The sequence below is a fragment of the Volvox carteri genome, assembly GCF_000143455.1.
Source record: "Volvox carteri f. nagariensis unplaced genomic scaffold VOLCAscaffold_1, whole genome shotgun sequence".
Classification (NCBI taxonomy): Eukaryota; Viridiplantae; Chlorophyta; class Chlorophyceae; order Chlamydomonadales; family Volvocaceae; genus Volvox; species Volvox carteri.
This window is the reverse complement of record NW_003307545.1, coordinates 5,183,149-5,205,503: the sequence shown is the minus strand read 5'-3', so window position 1 is coordinate 5,205,503 and position 22,355 is coordinate 5,183,149. Positions and strand designations below refer to the sequence as shown.

Genomic DNA, 22,355 nt, shown 5'->3' with positions numbered 1-22,355 from the left:
GAAGCAGCAACTCAACGCAACGTAACCCTAAGCCCTATAAGCCGTGTCACGAGCATCACAACAAGTTCATCACCTACAGGGATGATAGACATATACGCAGGCGACGAAACTGCCTGCAGTTCTGTGTCGCCCTAAACATAAAAACGCGAAAAGAATCCTGGTATGCAAAAAACCTAATCTGAGGCCGCTACCCCTCTGCGTGTGAATGCAAACGTCAAGACGGGAAGTCAAGGAGGGTTGCAACATCCATGTCCCACCTCCGCCGCAGTGCCTGAAGCGAAGTCGAGCGGCAGGGTCATGCCTGCCCTCAAATTCCCGAAGCCCACATCACCGTAAGAGGCAAATGCCGGGACATCCTCTGTTGTTCAACCAGCGGATAGCGCCGCCGGAGCCGCAGCAGTGGCGACAGCGGGCTTCTGCGGCAGAGGCAAGTCCCTAAGGCGCAGGCGGGCGATGCTGTTGACGCGGGCTAGGGAGACACGCACAGGCTCGGGGAGCCTCCGGATCCTTGAGAGGGCTTTAGCAGCAGAGCCCCATAGCCAGGACTGGGACTGGGAGCAGAGTCTCTGGCAGTCAAGGAAGTGGAAGACGGGGCCCCAGGCAATGGCTGCGGCAGGTCCAGGCCAGATGGAAACGAGCGGGAGGTAGCGGGAGGTGCGAAGGGGTTTCAACGATTGACACCGCCTCCGGTGCTCCGAAGCAGGGACAAGGGCGTAGGCTGGTCTGAGTCGCGATCAAGCGGCGGCGAGCCACCATGAGGGTGGCATTGCCCGCCCACCGCCACAGGCCCCCAGCCGTTGCCCAGGAGCAGGAGAACACAGCAACAACATATCAACAGAGAAACGGCTTCGCGGAAGGCGAGTCGCGCTTCTGTAGACCTAGCCCGCTGCTAAACTTCCCCGCTGCTGCGGCTGCTACTGCTTCTACTGCAAAAGAGGCCTGCTGCTTGTCTTGGAGGGCAGGGTTGTGGCCAGAAAGCCACCGGAGGTACTGCGGCAACGGGCAACGGGTACAGAGCCCCTACTCCGACGCTGCCGCTACCGCGGCCCTGCTGCGTCCCCCGTCGCTGCTTGCTGCGCTCCTAATACTCCCAGCAGTCAAAGCCCAGATCGCCGCCTCCTGTATGGAGAGCAGAGCCCATCTGACACTTTGAGTCGCAGCGGGAAGACATGGACTCTTCCTCCGGGGTGTACCGTTTGGACAGCCATGGATGGGCCAGCAGCTCCGCCACACTCGCGCGCTGGGAGGGATCCCGGTTGAGGGCCTGAAGGGAGCGGGGGGAGAGCCGGGCGGGGCGGTCGCGGATGTAAGGATGTGCGAAAATAAGGAATAGGTAAGGATGATCAGGGGCAAATTCGTGAGACCCGAAATGCCTGAGGCATGACGCAGAGGAGCGAGGGCCTGGTGACAGGATCGTGGACGGCGGCTTACAGCGGACAACGGCATGCGTGTCGGGATGGGTGGTCGATAACACGGCTGAACGGCAGCGTATGAATCAATCCATGGGGGGAGGAATAAAACATAGAGGAGCCAAAATAAGCTGTGGAAAGGTGGGTCAAGGGAACCCTAGATGTTGAAAGCTCCCGGCCCACGCGCTCAAGGGGACTGTCTGCAGACCCCTTACCTGTTCCAACCAATCTGTAAACTCAGGGCTGAGATTGCTGGGCAGATTGACCTTGTTGCAGTGGGCGATGCTGTACAGCACGTTTTCGTAATGGTAGTGGTCGGGGCTGAAGGGGTGACACCCAGTCACGGCCTCCAGCGCCATCACGCCCAGAGCCCATACGTCGTTCTGCGGAAGGGCATATGCGGTGAAGGGACAGTAGGTGCACCGGATTAACCGATGACACGCAAAAAAGGGACATGCTTGAGGCTGAAGGTGAATCATAAAGCGCGCAGCGCGGACAGACGAGTTAGCGGCATCCCCTCTAGCACCCTCGCAGCTCTTGGCCACACCCATCCTCTGCCCCTCTGCTAGGACTCGTAAATAATAGTAATAATAATTTGTCGGGCGATATCCGATTACGGACGGCAGCAGCGAGGGCAAAGGAAAGGCAAGTCTTCTGGATGCATGCCGTGGATGCATGCCGTGCTCAGCAGGATGGAAAGGGGCCGAAAGGTGGCCTAAAGACAGCACGACGCCCATGCTTAGTTGTAGCGAGGCCCAATCACCCAAATCATTTCGACCGCAGGTCATCCGGGTGTTCTCGTGCGCGGGATCGAGTGTTCTACTCTGAGTGAAAGAACCGAACCCACAGGTGCGACCTTCCCGCTGGACTGCTCTTGCACAAACACTCCCCCCCCTGCGGCTGGCCACGGACTGGACCAACCACGGACTGGACCAACCTCCCCCTCCGCCTCCGTCACACATCCCGACCAGGAGTAGCCGAACCTCCCGAATAAGAAAGACTCCTTGGAGACCCCTTCCCCCCATCCGCCCCGCGCAATTAATTCCTACCCAGCATTGCATAAAACTGCACCCTGCGCCCTATGCCCACCAGCACGTCCCCAAGTTGGGTGTCCTCCACCAACTTAACGACCTCATCCACAGGGCCAAGTGAAAATCACTGCAACCCTACCAGCAGCAAGTCACACACTTCAATGCATACACTGAGGCGGCCACCCCAGCCTAGCCAGCAATGGCCTGCCTGGCGTACCTTGGGCCCAACCGCCGACTGCATGCCGTGGTTTCGGAACATGGCACGTAGCACTTCCGGCGCCGCGTACAGTGGGGTCCCGCCCGCCGTACAAATTACGGCGGGCGTCCTGCCGCTGCTGCTGCATTCGCTATCCATTGACCTGCAGCCGCCACTTGTGCAGCCCATACTGACACCACAACTATCGGTATCCGTGGCACACGCGTCCTCGGGGAGGTGGGTCGGTTGCGCTAGGCCAAAATCAGCAAGTTTGACGGTTTCAGAGCCGCTCACGAGGCAGTTTTCCGGCTTGAGATCCCGATGGGAGAAGCCCTAGGAAGCAATGTATTGAGTTTCAAAGGGTTGCAGATGAATGGATTGGGGTTGAAAGGGAGTAGGGATGGGGTATGGTAGAAGGGGCCGTGGGTTTGCTGGTTCCAAGGCGATGAAGGAGGGTGTGCTTGAGGAGCGATCGAAGGGTGTCAAAGGGTGTCAAAGGTGTTAAGGCATGTGTCGAAGACGTCCTTGTGAAATCTGTTTCGAGGTAGCGTGGCCGTGACGGACGGATTTCCAAAAGGGCGGGAAATATAGGGTTTGAGTACACAATCATCAAGTATGTTCAGTTGGGTTAGGGGAGGAAGGCATGCATGACCGAACACTGTCCTAGAAGGTCGTGGGCTAGGAAACAGGATCGCGATTACATCAGGTGCGGATGCAGCAGCTGGAACGCCAGTGACTGTTCCGGGGAGACACACCTTGTTGTGCAAAACATTCAGCGCTTGCAGCACCGGTGCGATGAAAAAGTCCCGGATTCTGCTTTCTGATAGCCCCTGCAAATGCTTTCTGAGATCGCCCCCTGCCGCGTACTCCAGCAGTAGGTATACACGGGCATAGTCCTCAAAAGCCTGCGTTCATCAACCGTGTTGGCGCCCTGTCCTTCGAGGCAACAGCAGAGTACACCATCCTCACCGCTAAAAATTGCACAATGTTTGGGTGTTGCAAGCTGGAGTGGATGTCGATTTCAGTTTGTACCTGTTGGCCAATATCGATGTAAGTTCTGGGCCAGACCGCATAGTGCATCCACTTGCTGTATCCCTTCGCACCTGTTGTCGTGCTCCTGGGCTCAGCTGGTCACGAAGATACGCTTTCAAAACCAGTTGAGTTCCGTTGCGTTTACACCTTGCGACTGACACATAGCAGTCACTGTGGTAAGCCAGTGGTCTACATGTCTCAAATGCATCGCTCAGGCAGCTGCGCATAGGGCCAAACCGCTCCGTTCAGGGGGGCGCCATGGCCCGACATCAAAGCAACCGCGAGCCAAGCATTACCACAAAATCATGGCTCCGCACCTTGCTTCCTCGATAGCAACGCAAATCTCTTGTGGACATGCTGCACTGTTACAGAGCAACTGCATTTGCGTCCGTGCGAGTTCGTCCCCCGAATGCCTTTATAATAGGTTTGGCAGGCCCTACCCTTACACTTCGGAGCACTATAACGTGTGAACGGCTGTGTAAGGCAACCGTTTCAAGTAAACACGCTCAGAGATAGACACCAAGAAGCGTTCAACGCTACAGCTATGAGATAGAGACTCAAGAGCTGAGCTAATATGCTTCTTCCTCAACGCATTCCCACCAGCGGAAAAAGTTTCGCGGTGCAGAGGTTGGGTCTTCAGGGTCTTCACACGGTGTGCCGTATTCATGTACGCTCGTGGCGGGCGGGTGTTCGTGCTTGTTCAGAGCACAGGATTTAGCTGTTTTAAAGTCATACGCCTAGGGCTTGCTCATGTCATACAACAGGTTACGGCTGTGCGCAGCCTAAATGCGTGACTTTTTGCGCTTGCATTCTGTCAATCCCATGCGTGCTTTGACCTTTACTGATAAAATCTTCTTCAACGAGGTCATGGAGTTACCGTACTAACAGGCGCGGAATATAGAGGTGCGGAATCGTTTCTTGGATTCGCCAACGGTCGAGGCAGTGCAGCACTAAGCCCGCGTAAGCACCTGTGTGTTAATGGATTTAAGACTCAAGCTTGTAAGTTTTTGATGGCGAAGTGGGGCATCATGTTTCTGACTCCTCGTTAGTTGAGAAGCCGGCTGAGGCTAACCGAAATGTGCTCTTCCTGAAGACCCATGCACAGGCCGTTATGAACCCGATCTTGCTCATCTCTGCGCACTACGGTATTCGATCAGATTCCGTTTGCAGCATACCTCTGCAAAAACACCTTTCAAACAATTTGGCCGCGGGCTTCGACTGCAAGCAAACCACCCAGTCCAAAAAGTCTGCAAATTCAGGTTTGAGCCACAAAAACCCACGTCTACATGCCCCAAACCCACCAGTATCATTTGATATTGCCATAAGCTGGTTGTTTACGGCGCATGGGAAGGCCTGCTTGGCGGCCTACTGTGGCTGCGTCCAGTTCTCTCCACATCTGTATACGAGATTCCCAGACCTCCTCCTTCTATAACCATGGAAAAGCGATAGCCTAGTTGTTTCCATGGCATCTGTTTCCACGCGTCATTCCATGCGACAAGCACATCTTGGAGGGATGCCTGTGTTATGGATCTAAGCAGCCGTTCCAATCCCCCTCTATCGTCCGCATGGCACAGGGGATCTCAACGGGTAGCGTGCGGACCAAAAATTCACTCGATTGCCGCCATGCAAAGGTCTACAAGCAAACACGGTTTTGCCCAGATCATTAGTGCCGATAGCTGACCGTGAAGTAACACAAGCCCGTTGCATAGCCTGTGCAAGGTGGATAGAATTGCGTGAAGGAGATTAACAATTGTCAGTGCACCGCGCGGGACTGGAAACGTCACTGCGTTAAGCGGTAAGGCTTAAAGGACCCAACAAGGCAGGGGCCGGATGCCAGGACATTACCAGCGCGGTTGCCATCCTTAATCGTACCCCGCCGCCTGCCTCTGTAGCGCAATACGAAGTAAGAAGCGATCATATGTCTTGGCCTTAGGGGGTTTTAGGTGCAAATCTTGAAATTTTTAGATTACTATTCTTTAATAGTCAGGTTATCTGCATCGGGCTGCACTTCTGTGCTTTCGACGGGCAGCGGCCTTCAGCAATACTTTCGGGGGAAGGTGGCGGGAAGCAGGTTCTAGCGCTGCGCACAGGATATGACGCGCAACCTAAAAAACTATAACAATTTTGAACGCAGAACATGTATTTTTAGTGCTCCCCTCGTATGGCGGCTGCAGCCGCGAGTTGACCGGCAGTAGTGAAGCCTGCAAATCGGGCTGCAGGAGGTACGTCTGGGTCATATCCACATTAAATTACATTTATTACAATTTGTGCTACCCGCCTGGGGTAGTAGCACCTGGCGGCGAATGCATCGCTACCCAGGTACCCCGTGAAGGTACAACGTACAGAATTTAATTTCTGTCTGGCGTTTGGATCCGTAGCTTTACAACTTTACTGGCAGAGCGATCTACACAAAGGGCTAGTGCGGCCAAGCCGACCCAGCCGCGAGTGTCAAGCGGCGAGCACCAAGAGGCTGCCTACTCTTTGTCTTGTAACCGCAAGAACCAACCGCATCACATGTCACATGTTCAATTTATATTTGGTTCCTATCCCTCACACCGGCTTTTGGTTGCGAAATTCGCAGCTTCGCGACGCTACCGACCGACTGTACAATAACAGGCGCACTGCGTCTGCGGCAATTATGCACCACCTCCAATTTTCCCCTTTGCTGTGTACTGTATGTGTCTCAAGGCACTAGCACATCCGCACTTGGCACAAAACACAGCATCGCAAAAAGAGTATGATTATGATCCCTTCACAAGTATACCGCATGGCTTCACACATGCGCTCTCTTCTCCCTCTCAACTCCATCACCGAGATCCTACTCTCCCTTCACTCTCACACTCCAAAAACAGGCATACATACACGCGCGCACACCGGCGACAGCCAGCGAAGCACAACGGCGATGTAAGACTTCAACCGGGGTGCATCACAGCCGTTTTATCTCTATTGCCGGCACCATACGGGCCATGCACCTTCACATCTCCCGCAGCTCCCGCGGCGGAAAACGGATATGCAATCAAGATCACGTATGTGCCACCCCTAAAAGCCTTTCCAGCCCGAGGCGCACCGCTGCTATAACTCCTCAGTTGCGCCACTCACACCCTGTTAGCCAACACATCGACAAGCCCGCCAGCTCATCCTCCTTTCCTTCTGTCTGCACGGCGCCAGCCCATCTCCCACGCAGGCCACTACGTGGTCACTGGTAATCAGGCAGCTATGGCCACCGCCATCATGGTTCGTGCCACGAGTGGTGGACCAGGAACATCACCATCTGCTCACCACCAGCAATACCTACAGCCGCTTCGATAACGGTGGAGGAAAGGGCGTCCGCCCAGCATGCCAGGCATGGCTGCACACTCGGGCCGGCCTTCCTCCGCAAGGCCCATCGCCACCACCACCACCACCACCACCATCGCGACCTACCAATTAAACGAGCGGTGGGCACAACGAGCGATACCCGGAATCAGCGAGGTCCAGCGCCGGCCACCGCCTTTTTTGACCCACAACCGCGCTCTCAAAACTTCTCACACTCACTCTCACATCGTCAACGTACGTACGTATGTATGTATGTGTGCGCATGTCACGTCTTCATTATAATTGATATGCGTTTTTGCACTGGCAGCTGGGCCGCCCATCTGCAGGCTCTATGCCCCCCTTCCTTTCACTCCCTCTTCGAACAAGCGCAAGAGCCCGGCAGCCAACATCACACCAGCACTCCGCCGCGGCAACAGCCTCACCGCGCCAGGCGGCATAGAGCAAGCGAACCCTTTCCCCGGCCGACTCCAGCAACACGTCTCACCCATACGTCTATCTACTATGTGGGATATGGTGCGTGCCGACGAAGACGGCAGCAGGCCAGGCAGCCGCCCCGGCCTGGCACATTGACCAAATACATATTAAAGAACCACGCAACGCCTCTGGTTGAAACTAGAGCCCTTTACCGCATTAAAAGGCTGTGCAGGTCAATAAAGAAAAGACATGTCCTCCATATGAAGATCCCAACCTGCTCTGCAACACGCCCATCATTCCTCTTCACCGCAGCGTGCGATATCCACATTCCTTAAACAGCACCCCTTTTAGGGCCCTGTGTCTTAACCAATGGACCTTGACCCCACATAAGTAGAAGTAGCTTCAAGCTCAACATCTCAACACGGGATTTTCACCGCCTTCCGCACACACTACGTCCCCATCCCTGCAATCGCAAGCAGAACAGACACGCTGCGCAAGGTCCGGACGGCGTTGGGCCCCCCTTTCTTTGGAATTAAGCTCCCCCTAAGCCACCGCTCCTAAGCCTCGCCAAACAAGCCCCGCTACCTCTCCCTCTACCACTGCACACACTACCTCGCACGCTTGCTCATCCTCAGGGGTGTCTCTCTCCCAAGCCGCTGCTACTCCAATACCGGGACCCCAGCCCGCGCCACTTACCCATCCACGCTCTCCACAGGGACCCATCAGGCGGGTGAGCCCCTCAGAGCCGCGCCGTGACCCGGCGCCGAATTGGGAGGCCTCGGCTCAGTCGTAGCTCGTGTCACCCCCATTGAGTTCAGGCCTTGTCCGCCAGCGCCTGCAGCGCCGCGTGCGCCATGAGCTCTGTGCCAATGAGCACCGAGGCGACCGCGGTGGCTGCGGAGTTGGCTTCCTGAGCCGCGTCCCACTGGGCCTTATACGCGCGGATGAGGTAGCCGCCGGCGGGATCTAGAGTGGTAGTGAGAATAGTAGTAGAAGTAGTAGAAGTGAGATGAGTGGTATAGTACGATAAAGCCTCAATACAATCGCGGGTGGAGCGGCGGAGCCCTAGAGGTCGGGTGGGGTTCAGCTGTATGCATGCGTGCATGCGTGCGCGTGTGCCGACAGTTGGGTTTGTCAGGTTGGTTTTTGTTGCAGATGTTCTTATGTGGCCGTTTAGTAGTTCCGGGATGCAAGGAAGAAGGAGGAGTAATAGTTAGCAACAGCAACACCCAGCAGCAACAAATAAAGCCGCAGCCGCAGCAGCACCCCAACCCGCACATGGTCCTCAACGACCCGTGGGTCGCTCACTCTTTTCCTGCTACCTCCATCTGCCTCGCAGGTGCACACACCAGCCGCACCTGTGACTAGGTGCTCGATGAGCTTGTATTTGATGGACAGAGGCGCCAGAGTGAACACGACCAGTGCGAACGCGATCAGCTGACCAGAGGAAAGAGTGGAGGCCAGGAAGCCGCGCCAAAAGTAAGCGGGCAACTGGAAGAAGGTGTTGAAGAAGTCATTCGTGGCAGCCAAGTCCAGGGTCGCCAGCAGCTCCATGCCAAAGACATGGAAGCTAGCCTGAGGGGGGGAGAATGGGAAGAATGGGAAGGAGAAAGGTTTTTTTATAACCCCGGGGGTAATGCGGGCATTCTATTAGTGGCTGCACATCCTACGTGGAGGCGAGTTGGACAGGGTGAGGGAGAGAGTGGGATATAGACAGCATTTGGCGGGAATACTGGAGAGGATGAGAGGAATGTGCGGAAGTGCCCCCCTTCAGTGCCCTTGACTCCGTTCCTTCCTCTACCCTACCTTCACTCCGTCCACACTCTCCTACTGCACCCCATCCCAGGGAGCATCCTCCGCCTCCGCGTTCCCCCCCTCCCCTTCCCAACGCCACTGGACCTCTGCCACTGGTCGCAACTCCGCCCCCAAAACCGCCCGAAGACGCGTTCACATAAACCTCTACCGCAGTCCATGTGGCCTTACCACCTCTCCCAAAATCCAACAGTCGTACACATACATACAGTACATACATACATGCATACATACGTACGAGAGCACCCTCCCTGTCCACGTGAGCACCACCGCGCCCTCCGCACCTGCGTACGCTTCTCCAGCGGCCATAACTTGTCCCACACTCGCTTGCTGGCCTCTGCCACACCCAGTCCCGCGCCCAGCGCCGCCGCAATCTCCTCCGCCACCAGGGGGGCTTCCCGGAAGGACCTCGACACGCTGAACCCCGTAGCGGGGTGCACCAGATTAGCGGCAGCACCAAAGGCCGTAACGGACTGACTGGCCAGCGGCAGGGGCCCACCCACGGGGATGTAGCTCCACTCCTCCTCGTGTATCTGTGATCGCGGGGGGGGGAGGGGGAAGACGAACCACGAACGAGTGAAGCTGCTGCCAAGGAAAGAGTGTACAAGAAGGCGGGGGGGGGGAGGGGAGGGGAAGAGGAGGAGGGAAGGATGATGGCAACGTCATTGCTCTTTCCGAAACAGGTGCGCACAGGTCCTTCGGTCCTGTACTGCCCGTCCTCCTTGAAACCCCAATACGACATGTCATGTCACGGTCATGGTACGACGCAAGAAGACGTGTGTGCCGTACCTTGGTCACTGAGATGCCCATGGCCTTCAGCCGCCTGGTGAGTCGCCGTTTAAGAACCGCAAATGGCAGTGCGGGTTTGGCCACCAAGCACGTCTCCTCCAAAAACACCCGATTGCCCCCCAGGGGCATGGCGTACAGGAAGGAGGGGCACTCGTCGGAGCTGCCCCACAGACCGTCGCCCGCATTGGGGTGCTTGCCAGCCTGTGTGCGTACGTATGTATGTATGTATATGCGCACAAGCGGTGTTCGAGGGGAAAGGAAAACAGCTCGTAACTGTGTTTGTATGTGGGTGGGTAGATGGATGGGTTCAACTGGTGACTGTTTCAAAGGTGCACATGGTGTTGGATCGGGCAATGGTCGTACGACCCAAGATGCCGTACAGCAAAAAAAGCGGGGTGAAGGCCTCCCAGGGCTAAGGGAATGGACCCGCTGATGTGGCGGGTGGAGTGGGGGTTTTGTAAAGCTGGTGTGTGCGTGTGTATGGGGGGGGCCCCCGCACACGTTCCTGTCGTAACTGCCCTCGCCCTTCACCACAGTCTGTACTCGCTACAGAGCCCGCGCCGTTCTGCAAACGTACGGCACCTGAACATTGGGCGCTGTCGCGTCGTACAGTCCCGTGTGGTGCCGCCGGAAGTCCATGAAGAGCATTAGATCCGACGGGTAGGCGCCGTCATATCCCTCCACCTCCGCCTCGATGCCGTACGCCGTCTGCGCCGCCACGATGGGCGCATCGTCTTCGTACCGCAGGAACTTGCCGCCAGCCGCCCCCGCGGCCAACGTGGTCAACCTACAGCAGCAGCAGCAGCAGCAGCGAGCGCGGGACCGCGTGCGTTGCATTTGTAACCCACCCTACACACATGCAGTCCTGTCTACCCCCTCCCCCCATCACGCGCCGGAATGCCCCGATCCCCACACTGAGCTGCAGCTGCCGATAGTCCTGGACATGTGGGATCATGGTGACTGCTTCTGCTGTTACTGTAACTGCTTACAATTTCGCAGCGTTGTCCACGAACCTTGTTCTTTCCCTGCTGCTACTGAAGCTGCTGCTTCCTTGTTGCATTCCTTGTTGCGTTCCTTGTTGCATTCCTTAGCTACGCTGCTGCGGCCAACAAATACCTGTGCCAGAGCTCGTCATGGGCCCGTCAGCTGATGGCATCCCTGTGCTCCACCATCGCCTCTGCGATACGCTTTCCCCCCCCCTTCCCCCACAGCGCCAACCACCACCCCCAGCATCGTCACCATTACCCGCCGCCGCCACCCCCACCCCCGGGACCGCCCACAGCCCTGGGCAAGGACTAGTCCTCAACTCTCCCCCCCCAAGATCACCCGCCGCACTAGCACCCTCTACCCTGCCAGAAGCCACACAGCGACCCTAGGGGGAGGGGGAGGGGGAGCGAACCAACCACCAAACGTGCCGTCGTTTGCATACCGTCCACATCCTCGCACCCTCGCCCTCCTGCGCAACTGCCTCCTCACCTGACTTTGTTGTGGCCCTTTCCGGAACACCAAACACAAATGAAAGTGAAACTAGATTACAGCAAGTTAGAAAGGGCCACCGATGCACCGCCCGGTGTTCCCCACACACTCTCCCACAGCGCGCACATCTCAGCATCCCACCATCACCCATCCACACACACACAAACACCCATCAATGTGTACCTGCTACGGTACACGGTGCCGTCCTTGGTGGTGAGCTGCGTCACCTTGCCGGCCTCCACCACCTGGATGTCCGCCACTTCGGCGCTGCTGAATCGCACCCCAGCCGCCTCGCAAACCTCCAGCAGATGAGACCGCAGCTTGCGGCGGCTCACTCGGCCGTAACCCCGACCCACACGCACCTGCGAGGAGGGGAAACACGGTGGCGTGAGCCGCCGCATGTGTACGGCAGCCTGGAGTTCGCCGCGGGCTGTGGTGATAATGGCACAAATGTATGTATGTATGTATGTATGTATGTATACAGGCGGGCATGCATATGGTTACTGCGTAGCAAGCTGATAAGTGTATTGAAGCGGACACGTACGCGGGCCATACCACGATGCGTTCGTTCTGATTCCCAAATGCCAGCCACTCTTCCCCTTCCTGCCCACCTCCTTCCCCTCCCCGAAGTAGCACACGGCGTCCGGCCACGAACACTCGAGTGTGTGTTCCAGACCCAGTGCCTGGAACTCGTCAGTCCACACGCCATAATTGTTGACGATTGGGACATCCAGGCCTGCGCGGCGGGAAGGTGGTCGGGGGGATAGGGCCGGGCGAAGCAGTTTAGCGGGCATGTATGTCGGCGGCCTTCGAGGGTGCGCGTTTAGGCGAAGGCTGAACGGGAGTTGGTCCAAGCGACTATGCGAAGGAAGGAAGGAAGGAAGGGAAGAAGGACAGGCAGGCATGTATCCAAGATAGGAGCGGCGAAGGGCGAAGCCCACAGGCGCGACCTTCTTAAGACGAGTTCGTCAGGCATGACAGAAAGAATGTTGTGGTCACGCAAACATTTTTGATATAATTTCAAAACTGCAAGCGCTTTGAGGGAAGGATGACACAGTTCAGAAGCCCGTTCCTTTCGACCAGATAGGTAGCTACTTGCAGCTAGCTACCGACCTAGGACGTTAACGGTGAGGCCGCGTCGCGCCAGCTCGGCAGCCAAGTAAAGGCCAGCTGGTCCAGCACCAACGATGGTGACATCGGCGGTGGTCGAGGAATCGGCCGGCTGGAGTACCGATGCGATGCTCGCCTGTCCTGCGTCAGCCTTGCTTGCCTGCGGTCATCAATGTGCAGTGCTAAGGAGTGCTAAGCATGAGCAGATACGGAAAAAACGTTGCTTTTTAATGAACATACTTGCAAATTCACCAGAGCTGCCTCGTAATGCCCTTCCCTGATGGCTTGGTTTAGGGCCGAAGGCGCAAGTACTTCCACAAGCGCTGGACGTTCAATGACAGTTGTTTTCATCGTTGTAAAGGCTGACGCCTTATCAGTCACGCTAACGCTGCAAGAGATATTGCGGCCGCTGCTCACACGATGGACTGCGGTCCCCTTGCCCAGCGCCGACCCGACGCGCAGCCCTGTCGACTGCGACTGCATCGAGCCACGGGTCGTGTCCTGGAGCTTCATCCAGCAAATTAAAATCCAATAGAGGATGAAGGAGTGAACGCTCGTCTAACGCGCCGTGTGTCTCAACCGGCAATTTACGCCACTGCCGAATGCAAAAGATCCACTAGTCCAACAAACGCGACCTTCACCGAAGCATCTATAAAGTAACTCCGAAGGGCTGGACTGTCAATTGGACGCGATGGACGCCAAATAAGTGGCCAAAAAAGATCTGGGAGCTTGGCGGTGGCAATTCAAGGCAGCAATGGGAGTAGAAAGTGAACAAGCATGGCAACTAACGTATAGTGCTAGGTTTCATTTAGAAAGGCAAGCCTACCCTTGCTGCTCCGAAACTGGAACAAGATGCTTAACCGCCAATAATGACAGTGGTCGTGAACATGTCTGGAAGTTATGATAATTAATTGTGGTAGTTTCTGATATTGCTCATTCGGTAATCTTGCAGGAATTGCTCTTCGCACTTTCACCTTAAAGTCCTTACTTAGCAGAGCTGCATCCCTCGGCTGCTATAAGCTGTGCAACATTAAAATTATAAGCAAAAAATATGAATATAATTTTCATGCTACAGTGCGGGAGTTTGTTCTGACCTTCCTAAGTGGACTTGCGCTCAACGGGTTTAGCTCCCAATTAGCATCCTTATATATCGTGACCGCAAGCCCAGCTTATTCTGCCAGCGGGCGGGCTGGAAGACACTTTGTCCGCGATGGCGGACATTTTGTTCGGGATGGTGAACCGCGATTCGGCATTCTGTTGGCAAGACAGGGAACTTCGCTTTGACAGCAGCTTGACAGATATCAATCCACGGCAAGGGGAGGAGGTCCTTTCCGTGCTGGTAGGGTCATGCCGTTGGCTTGCACATGCAGCTGTCAGCGCTTTAGCGACGCTCCGCGTTCCTTGCATGTGTCTTTGCAGGAGTCTGTTGAGGACACGAAGGGGAATAACGGTGATTTAGGGGAACTCGTGATTACTACCCTGCGGCTAATGTGGATATCCAAGAAGAATCGCCGGACAAATATTTCGGTCGGGCACAGCTGCATCACGTCAATCAACGTGCGTTCAGCGACGTCTCGGCTGAAGGGTACGGCTGATCGGGGCTCTAAGAAGCGCTTATTGAGGCTAGCTGCGTAGTACAAATGCTGACCGCCAATCCCCCGTCAATCCGTCACCCCGACCACAGGTCAAACGCAATCGCTTTTCATACTCACGAAATACCATACCCATCGCTTTGAGTTCGTATTCACGGCGCTGGCAGATGGCGCGGACACGCTATTCAGCTGCGTACAGGGAGTTTTTAAGGCGTACGACAACAGTCGTCTGTACCGCGAACTGAAGCTGCGAGGTAAACCCAGGATGGTCTGCCCGCTAAGGAGGGACACACAACAGAACTAACATACTCGAAGCGCCGCACATCTCGCAGCCTAAGGGGGGTCATAAGGTCCTCAAGGGCCCCTGGCCAGCCGGTGGTCTGCAGGCCTTAACTGCTCAGGGCCACGTTTCTAACTGACCAAGCTTCCTGCCTGCATATGGCTGCACGGATACACACATATGCTCTTTCATTCGTTCGGATGAAGGAAGCGGTCCATGGAAAGAATCCACCTGTTACCCTGGCAATTCACATCGGGAGTCTCCCTAAGGAGATCTAGGGAGGCAAGGGGGAAGGGGAAGGGGAGAGGAGGGAGCACTCACGGAGAAGGGAGGGAAGTGGGGGAGGTCAATCTCGAACCCCAAAACCCAGTCTAGACACCCAGTTAGACGTGCCGGTCGGGCTGGTCAGACGGCGCAATGGCTCGTTCATTACAGGGGAAAAAGGCGCCTCCAAGCGCGGCGCCCCCTCAAGTACAGCGGCCATAGGTATTACGGCCGCTGTACGCCTGGCCCCTGCCCCTTAGGACTGCTGTGTCCGCGTCGCACGGAGAAGCTTAAAACCACCATTACCACTACCACCACCAGCGCCAGAAAGGACGCTAAGTCCTTTCTGATCAATTCCGCCCTCATCACGAGCAGGAGCAGCAGCTCCGCATGGTCTCGTAGGCGGCCTGTGGTGGTCTCAGGGTGATGAACCGGCAGGGAGTTGAGGCCGCAGCTGTCTCCCGGAGGCAGTTTCGCTATATTCTCCCCCTAGTCCCCCAGCTATCCCGTGCGTTTCCATTTTCTTCACTTTCCCCCAATCCAGCCCATCTCCCCAATTCTACCTTCTCCTCGCCCTCATCCCTCCTGTGCTGAGGCGCAAAGGCGCTTTCATCGCCGACCGGGAGCTGAAGCTGCTTCCCCTGGAGCAGACTTACAGCCGCGTGCAGGGCGTCTACAACCTGAGTGCGGAGCAGGGCAATCTGGGCGCCTTCTTCATCTCCAACGTGCGGGTGGTGTGGTACGCCCAGATGGCGGAGAACTTCAACGTGTCCATACCCTACTTGCAGGTGAGGCCCGCCAGGAGGGTCGGTGCTAAGACGGCTCACAACTAAGTTGAATGCAGGAGGTGATACATGTGTGATGGGGGAGGGCGATTAATGTAATGGGTTTTGGTAGAGCCTGGATGGTGGGGTTGGGTGGTGCGGGGTGATTCTCTTGTTAGGTGGGCGAATCCTGGTGAAAGGATCATCGGTGTATGCCGCTCATGGCCCATTCATTGTTTGATGAAAGGCCCGCGGAGGCCCGCAGGCAGCAGTCGTAGGAGGTGTGACGTGGTCGCCAAGGTGAGGTACCGGAGAAGCGCACACGGTATTTGGGCGGGGAAAGGGAATATGAGGATGGGAGAAAAGCAAAGGGGGCCCAGAGGGTGGGTCAGGGAAAGGAGTGCGGTGAGGGGACATGGAGGGTTTGCTAGGGGCTAGTAGGGGGCGGAGTCCACACGAGGCGATGACAAGGTTGCGGTCGGCATGGTGGTCCCCACTTGCGCGGGATTCTGGCATCCTCGGTGGGTGGGTGGGTGGGTGGATGGCAGGCGCGGCGGCCACTGGTGAAGAAGATTGTGAAGCAGATGCGGACATGCAGTGTGTGCGGATCCGATTGTGGTTGTGGTGGTGGTGGTGGTGGTGGAGGTGAAAGGGTTGGGTGGTGAGGCGGCTCCAGTACGCTGGCTTAGCTGGGAAATCGGCTGCGAGGACGCCTAGACAGGAGACCGCTGTTATCGCTGTCCGTGCTCGGGTGTTTGGTGGCGGAGGGGCATCCCCTGGGCTGGCGCCGACATCGTCCGTCAGCAAGCCCTTTCCCTCAACACATATCCCGTTGCTCTGCGGCCCTGTTTACCAACCGGACAGTGCGGTCCGATGCGATGTGCATCCCATTATGCGCTCCTCCTCACCGCACCCGGTGCTCTCCCTTGCCGCTCCTTCTCTTCCCCCTTTCCCTCCCCGCCTTCCGGCCTCCATAAGCCAATTGTTTAGCTCACTAACAGTTTATTCACAACGCCAAAGTCCTGATCCTGGCCGTTGTTGGTCATGCTTGACGACGCCCTGCTCCTGGTTATGCCCACCTGCTCCTCTGCTCACCTAATCCTGGTCATAATCTTCTGTGCGTCTAGCGCCCCACCCTCCGGTCACCCTCTGGTCTCTCCCCCCGCACCGGTATCAGATCCGGTCCGTTAAATTGCGGGACTCCAAGTTCGGCCAGGCGCTGGTAATTGAGACCAGCGCGGCCAGTGGTGGCTACGTGCTGGGCTTTAAGGTGGATCCCAAGGAGACCCTGGACTACGTGTACAAGGAGATCAGTAGCCTGTGGCAGGCAAGTAGGCAGCGTAGGCCGCTCCGCACCACCACCGCACGCGCCATGCCCCCCCCTGTTTGCTTAGCAAACTGTCCTCTGATGCCGTTTTCTCCCTGGTAAAGCCGGATGCATCCAGCTTTCTATCTTCGAGGCACCGGTGTGGCGTAGATGGGTAGGTGACCGGGACCCTCCGGGCCTTATGAGCTTACCGGCTTACGGGCGGAGTAGTAAAGGGGCGAAATGGTATCGAGGACATTGGTGTCAACAGTTGTCGATGTTCAAGCGTCGAAGGGAAAGACTAACCGATAGGAGTCGGACACTCATGTGTTGCATTTCCCGAAAGCTTGTTCCAAGTATTGTCGTGCCGGAAGGGGGGTATAGAGGAAGTAAGCAGAGAACGAAATATGTGAGAAGGGGGGGGAGGGAGGAGGCTAGGTAATAGAGCGTAGGGGAAGAGGGGTGGGGGGTCTAAGCCTGGGGGGACACCGCGCTGGTTGGGCTGCGTGGAGGGTGTTTTTGAGATCGCGCGCACAGCAGAGACGTGTGCTAGAGAAGGGGTGTTTTTGGCCCCTTGAAAATGGATGGTGATGGATGAGGTGCGGCAGTATGGTGGGGTTGCAGAGTTGCAGTATTGTGGGGTTGCAGAGTCAGCAGTAGCATCCAAGCTGCGTGGCACTGTATTGCGGCAACTGTGACCTGTGCAGGTGTACGCGGCGCACCCGGTCTTCGGAGTCGAGTACCGACCGGAATCCTCCGGCGCTTCGGGAGGCGGTGCGTTTGGATTAACGCCATCGTAAGTATGTGCGACGGGTTATGCGACTACTAGAAACTGAAAGGAAATTGAGGTGGCCGCGCTTATTGTCCTACTCTTGGTAACACTGTCGCGCAGGGAGCAAGACGTAGAAATTGTGGACCCGCCTGACCGCGGCGATGCGCTGGCCCTGTATTACGCTGATGCAACGAAAGGCGTCGACCGCGATCCCGTCTACTGTGCCGAGCTGGGGCTTGCCATTGAACAACTAAAAGAGGGGCTCACCATCGAGCAGCTGTGGAGCGTGCTTTAAAGAAGGATTCATGTTCTTTGTGCACATTGACGTGTCGGAGTGCCGAAGCCCTTCTGACGTGTTCCTTCGTTTCTCTTGCTGGGCTAGTTGTATTACTTCATGATGACTCTTAATTCATGCTTTAGTTGTTTATTCATGCGAATCTTGTGATGGTTCGCGGCATGGAGCGTGGTTTCGGCGTGGATTTGTTCCGCCACTAAGCCCATGCTCTGAACAACTAATAAACATATTTGCGCCATACATGTAACGCAATTAAGACGGATTTGTGATTTCATTTCACCTTTCTGCTCAGTGCATATCGGAAACTTCCGATCTTCCGGGATATGGCGCTCTCCTGCCTTAACGCACGCGCCGTGCGCGGCACTGGGCTTCGGACTCGGAGCCTGGCCCGTTGCATTGTTCGGGCACAGGCTGGGTCCAGCAACACTAAAGTGAACTTCAAAATTCACCGTCATGTCGAGTTTGGCCAGTCGCTTCTTCTGGTTGGAAACATCCCAGAGCTCGGATCGTGGGACGCCAAGCAAGCTATGGCCTTGAATTGGGCTGAAGGCGATAACTGGTCGACCTCGGCGACTTTACCTGTTGGGTAAGCTGAGGCCGTGCTTCACGACCCGGTTAGGTCCTTTAATGTATAAGTTGATCTCGTGCTTATTTGCCTGCGCGTCGTCGAGTTCATTATTTGGTGGTGTCGGACTTTCCGTGACAAAATATCCTCGGCGGGCATGTCCCCAGGGCTTCTCTCGAGTACAAGTACATTATCAAGCGAAAGGATGCATTTGATTGGTGCCCCGGGCAAAATAAAGTAGTTGCTCTGCCTCCTGCGGGAAGCGTGGAGGTGAGCTTGGCCGGTCAGCTTAATCCGCGGACAGCTTTCATAGAGCTTGACCCTAGCTACGTCCTCGAGATACAGTTTACTAACTGTATCTCTCACTGTACTTGCTGCAAAATGTATATCATGCAAATTGAGAGACCTACGGTTCTGCCCAGAGTCCTCGCAGAAAGCTCGCCGAGGCTGCACTAGCTTGGGCCGCTTGCAGTGCTTGCATGGCGTGGCGTCGTCACTATGGCCTAACCATTCCCATATCCATTATACGCGGACCGCAAACTCGCAGGTCACGGATACTTGGGAGAATCCCCACGGTTCTGTCGTGACCCTTGCGCCGCTTGAGGTTGCGCCCGATCAGGACTCAACTTCATCAACCACCTCGGAGACACTGGTTGAAACAAGCCCCCTTATCGAAGCGAATGAAGTCCTAAGCGATGTGCTGTTGACTACCAACAGTGCTTTGCCGGAGGTTGCCTCGGCGGTCAGTACCGTTGAGAACCTTCAGGTACCGGAGGTAAGCTCGAAGCTCTTTTCCAGCTGCTATCCTGTTGGCACCGCCGTATCGTGCCCTGCCATTCCCCAACGATTGCTGAAATTTGTACGTTATGCGTGGCTGCTGTCACAAGTGGGTATGCTAGGCCTCTAGGGACAGTTGCAGCAAACAAATAAACACAGACATTCACACGAATCTCGAACATGCATGGCCTGTTCCCCGTACGGCATTCATGACACCCGTGTCCCGGCGCAGCTGGAGAACGGTATCCCCATCCCTGCGGTCCTGGCGGCTCAGCACCAGCAGCCTCCCGGCTTGCTGGCCAACAACATCGTGCAGGGAGTGCCCTTGGGGGCCGTCGCGGTGAACACCGACCCCATCACCCAGTACGAGGAGGCCGACAAGTACCAGGTGAGGAAGGGGTGTGCGGATGGGTGGGTACAGTGGGCGAGGCGAGCTGAAGCATGATTAGCGTGTTAAGCCGCATATCGATGAGAGGTCGTGTCTTGTTGCTTCTCCTTCGGGCTTCCCCATCGGTGTTAGGACTTTGCGGTGTGGTCTTTGCATTGAATGGGTGAGGGGCTTCTCGCCGGCTGCGGCTTTTTTATCCTCCCTGATCGCGTCCTTCATTTGCTACTTCCGCAACTTTCCGGTAAGATGTATAGGAAACGAACGGCCAACGGGTATTTGAAATGTGCTGTGCTGCACACTCTGGCATGCAATTGTGCGTCGGCATTTCGCCGGTGTCGCTTCTCTTCTCCCCTCGTCTTAACAACCGATGTATGTTTTCCATTGCTGCCGCAGTAGGTAGTCGAGGTCAACGGCGCGGATAAGAATGGGTCCATGGACGTCCGTGCTGCGTTGTCGTCCACCACCGTCGCCGCCAAGTCTCTGGATAAGATGACGATGGCCGAGCTGCGCAGTGAGGTGAAGCGCCGTGGCATGTCGCCCCTGGGCAACCGACGCGATCTGCTGATGCGGCTGCAGAAGGCTGGTGTCCTGTGAAGCGGTCTACGGTGCGTGAGCCGACTGCTGCATCGCTGCATCAAGCTATGGGGTCCCGGCGAGCATTTGAAACTGCCCCGTGATGTGGGTCGGGTGCGGTTTCGGCGGAACGATACGACCGTGTCGAGCAGTATATCTTGTTGATTCTACTGTTGTGCGGTGGTGCATCAGTTTCCTGGCTGCACCGTGATTGGATAGAGGTGTTTATGGCGACAGTTGTTTATATCGTGAAATTACTTTTCCAGAACATTCCTGGTCAGTGTCATCTGCGGTTCGTGGTCGTGTCGCCCTGTACATTTCTAGGGACATGGATCCCCTTACTGCATTTGGGAGATAGTGAGCCTGGCTACAGCAAGAAATCGATTATGTTCAGCATGGCCAATGTCCTAAAGGGCTGTACCCGAGTATGTTGCTCGAGGTTTCTGGGACAGGCTTCGTGAGCGAATTTTGACTCTACGCAGGTTCACGTGTGATAATCTGTGTGTCCTTCGTCTGCCGATTTTTGACTGAAAACTGGTTTCGCGTACGTTTCCTAGAGACACATCGGTCAGAAGTTTACACAATTTCAGGTGTGCACGGGTATCATGTACCAAAGGCTGGGCGATTCGCGCAACCCCGAGCCGTAACGACCCGTGTCGTATGCCTGCAAAGTATTCGGACACATCGCCCTGTGTGCTTCCTCTACATTGTTGTGTTGTGCTGCTGTGCGAGGCCATTTTACGCCAGCAGCTCCCTCAACCATGCTGTGATAGGGATTGCTATTGAGCTGAATCTGTAGTAGCCGTAGTCGGTACCCTCGATGTCGCCATACGCACACCTTGCTTCAGCGACAAGTCCAGGGAAAGACCTTCGTCCACGCGGCGTCGCAGGGCCTCCCAAGTGTCTTGAAACCCCGGCGTGTAATCCTGAGTAATTGTTAGGCAGCGGTGCGTGATGGATCAAGTGCGTGTTTTCAATACGCACTCGTACTGTAGAGATGGTGTCAATAGTAATGTAACGCCTAAATGAGGAATGTGCCCACGTGCCTTGCGCCAAACCGGTTATTTCTGTTCCGTTACCGAACACCCCACCGACGGACCTAACCTCACCACAATCATGTACAGGCTTGTGCTTGCATACACGCCAGCGAGGATGGCACGCTTACTGTACCACGTTACGTCAGTTGAACCGTCGCCCAGCATGGCCCAGATGTCATCAACCAAGCTGAAGAGAAGTTTAGCGCTATGTGCAGCATTGCTGGGTCTTGCCGCAACTGCAAGTGCTTGCGGCCAGACGTCGATTACTGGCTTGAGCATTTCGAGACGCATTTGCAATGCCTCGGCAACACGCTCGTTCAACGCCAGTGCTGCTAGTTCTTGCTTCCTCGCCTCCAATTCCTTGATGCATCTGGAATTGCATTGCTCCATGAACTGCTCTACTAGTTCGCCCTCTCCGCGCGGGAGAAGACCAATAACAGCAGGAGACAACCCGAGATCACGAGCTGCTGCAATAAGAGCAGCATCTGTCCAACCCCGCGCCGCAACATGCTTCAAGGCTCCATCGAGCAACAAGTAGCGGACTGAGTAGCCCGGTGGCGACGAAGAATAAGGTCGCCCTGATGTACTGGCCTGGCCACAGTCGACATGGTGCACCAGTTTCGGCCAGCCTTGCGAGGCCAATTCGTGCCATCGGTTCGCTGTCACAAGTTGTCGATATAGGCGTGCTGCCCGTTCCATCAGCTTTGGCATTCCCTTACAGTCTTTCCTGTTCAACCCAATAGTGCATACGTTGCATGGACTGTTCAACACCAAACCTATGGCCACGGTCGACCGCCAATCGTAGCACTTCAATAATCCGGCTTCTCGTGATATTAAATGTATATTCCTCGATTAAACAGGCAATTGGAATATCACTGGGAAAGAAAGCGTGACGGTTGGCAAACTGAAAACGGTCGACCACAGACCAGCTCTTCAGCACCGTAGACCGGCAGATTCATGGCAACACTACCTGTCAGTCCTATCCGTATAGCGCACCCTTGGTCAACAAACGCCTCCATGGAACGATCTAGGCCCTGTAAGGGCCACTATCACTAGGGAGCGGCGCCGTTTGTTGTCCTCTTAGCGTGGTAGTCCCTGTGCTGGTGTAATCCACAACACCTTTAACCCCGTGCTCTCCGCGGCGACAACCGGTTTCCT

General features: G+C 55.9%; 4 protein-coding genes across 4 annotated transcripts; 1 reads left to right on the top strand and 3 right to left on the bottom strand.

The window, feature by feature from the left end:
• Positions 1 to 365: 365 nt before the first annotated feature.
• Positions 366 to 4,262, bottom strand: VOLCADRAFT_102889 (uncharacterized protein; the record flags this gene model as incomplete). Its single annotated transcript, XM_002945890.1, has 8 exons — positions 3,986 to 4,262; positions 3,740 to 3,887; positions 3,606 to 3,668; positions 3,392 to 3,541; positions 2,658 to 2,969; positions 1,625 to 1,792; positions 1,147 to 1,264; positions 366 to 607 (listed from the first exon to the last, which is right to left on the bottom strand). The coding sequence occupies exons 1-8, from the start codon at positions 4,048 to 4,050 to the stop codon at positions 366 to 368; spliced, it is 1,266 nt and encodes a 421-aa protein (XP_002945936.1). The 5' UTR covers positions 4,051 to 4,262.
• Positions 4,263 to 8,211: 3,949 nt separating this feature from the next.
• On the bottom strand, positions 8,212 to 13,067 carry VOLCADRAFT_54924 (uncharacterized protein; the record flags this gene model as incomplete). The annotated part of the gene is made up of 9 exons (XM_002945889.1): positions 8,212 to 8,363; positions 8,756 to 8,972; positions 9,494 to 9,742; positions 9,999 to 10,199; positions 10,581 to 10,785; positions 11,658 to 11,836; positions 12,086 to 12,210; positions 12,588 to 12,744; positions 12,825 to 13,067. 9 exons carry the CDS (start codon positions 13,065 to 13,067, stop codon positions 8,212 to 8,214), a joined length of 1,728 nt encoding a protein of 575 aa, XP_002945935.1.
• Positions 13,068 to 13,815: 748 nt separating this feature from the next.
• Positions 13,816 to 18,117, top strand: bbs5 (Bardet-Biedl syndrome 5; the record flags this gene model as incomplete). Its single annotated transcript, XM_002946242.1, has 7 exons — positions 13,816 to 13,923; positions 14,004 to 14,169; positions 14,269 to 14,430; positions 15,324 to 15,508; positions 16,662 to 16,811; positions 17,498 to 17,586; positions 17,683 to 18,117. The coding sequence occupies 7 exons, from the start codon at positions 13,816 to 13,818 to the stop codon at positions 17,855 to 17,857; spliced, it is 1,035 nt and encodes a 344-aa protein (XP_002946288.1). The 3' UTR covers positions 17,858 to 18,117.
• Positions 18,118 to 19,958: 1,841 nt separating this feature from the next.
• VOLCADRAFT_78964 (uncharacterized protein) lies at positions 19,959 to 22,025 on the bottom strand. Its single transcript, XM_002945888.1, has 2 exons — positions 21,270 to 22,025; positions 19,959 to 21,086 (listed from the first exon to the last, which is right to left on the bottom strand). The coding sequence occupies exons 1-2, from the start codon at positions 21,906 to 21,908 to the stop codon at positions 20,940 to 20,942; spliced, it is 786 nt and encodes a 261-aa protein (XP_002945934.1). The 5' UTR covers positions 21,909 to 22,025; the 3' UTR covers positions 19,959 to 20,939.
• Between the last annotated feature and the right edge of the window lie 330 nt (positions 22,026 to 22,355).

Excerpts from the sequence above, each read along its gene's own strand:
- VOLCADRAFT_78964 (XM_002945888.1), bottom strand. The coding sequence starts at position 21,908 with ATGCCAAAGCTGATGGAACGGGCAGCACGCCTATATCGACAACTTGTG. Across the intron at positions 21,087-21,269 it reads CAAGCCTGTACATGATTGTG|GATTACACGCCGGGGTTTCA; the intron begins GTGAGGTTAGGT and ends ACAATTACTCAG.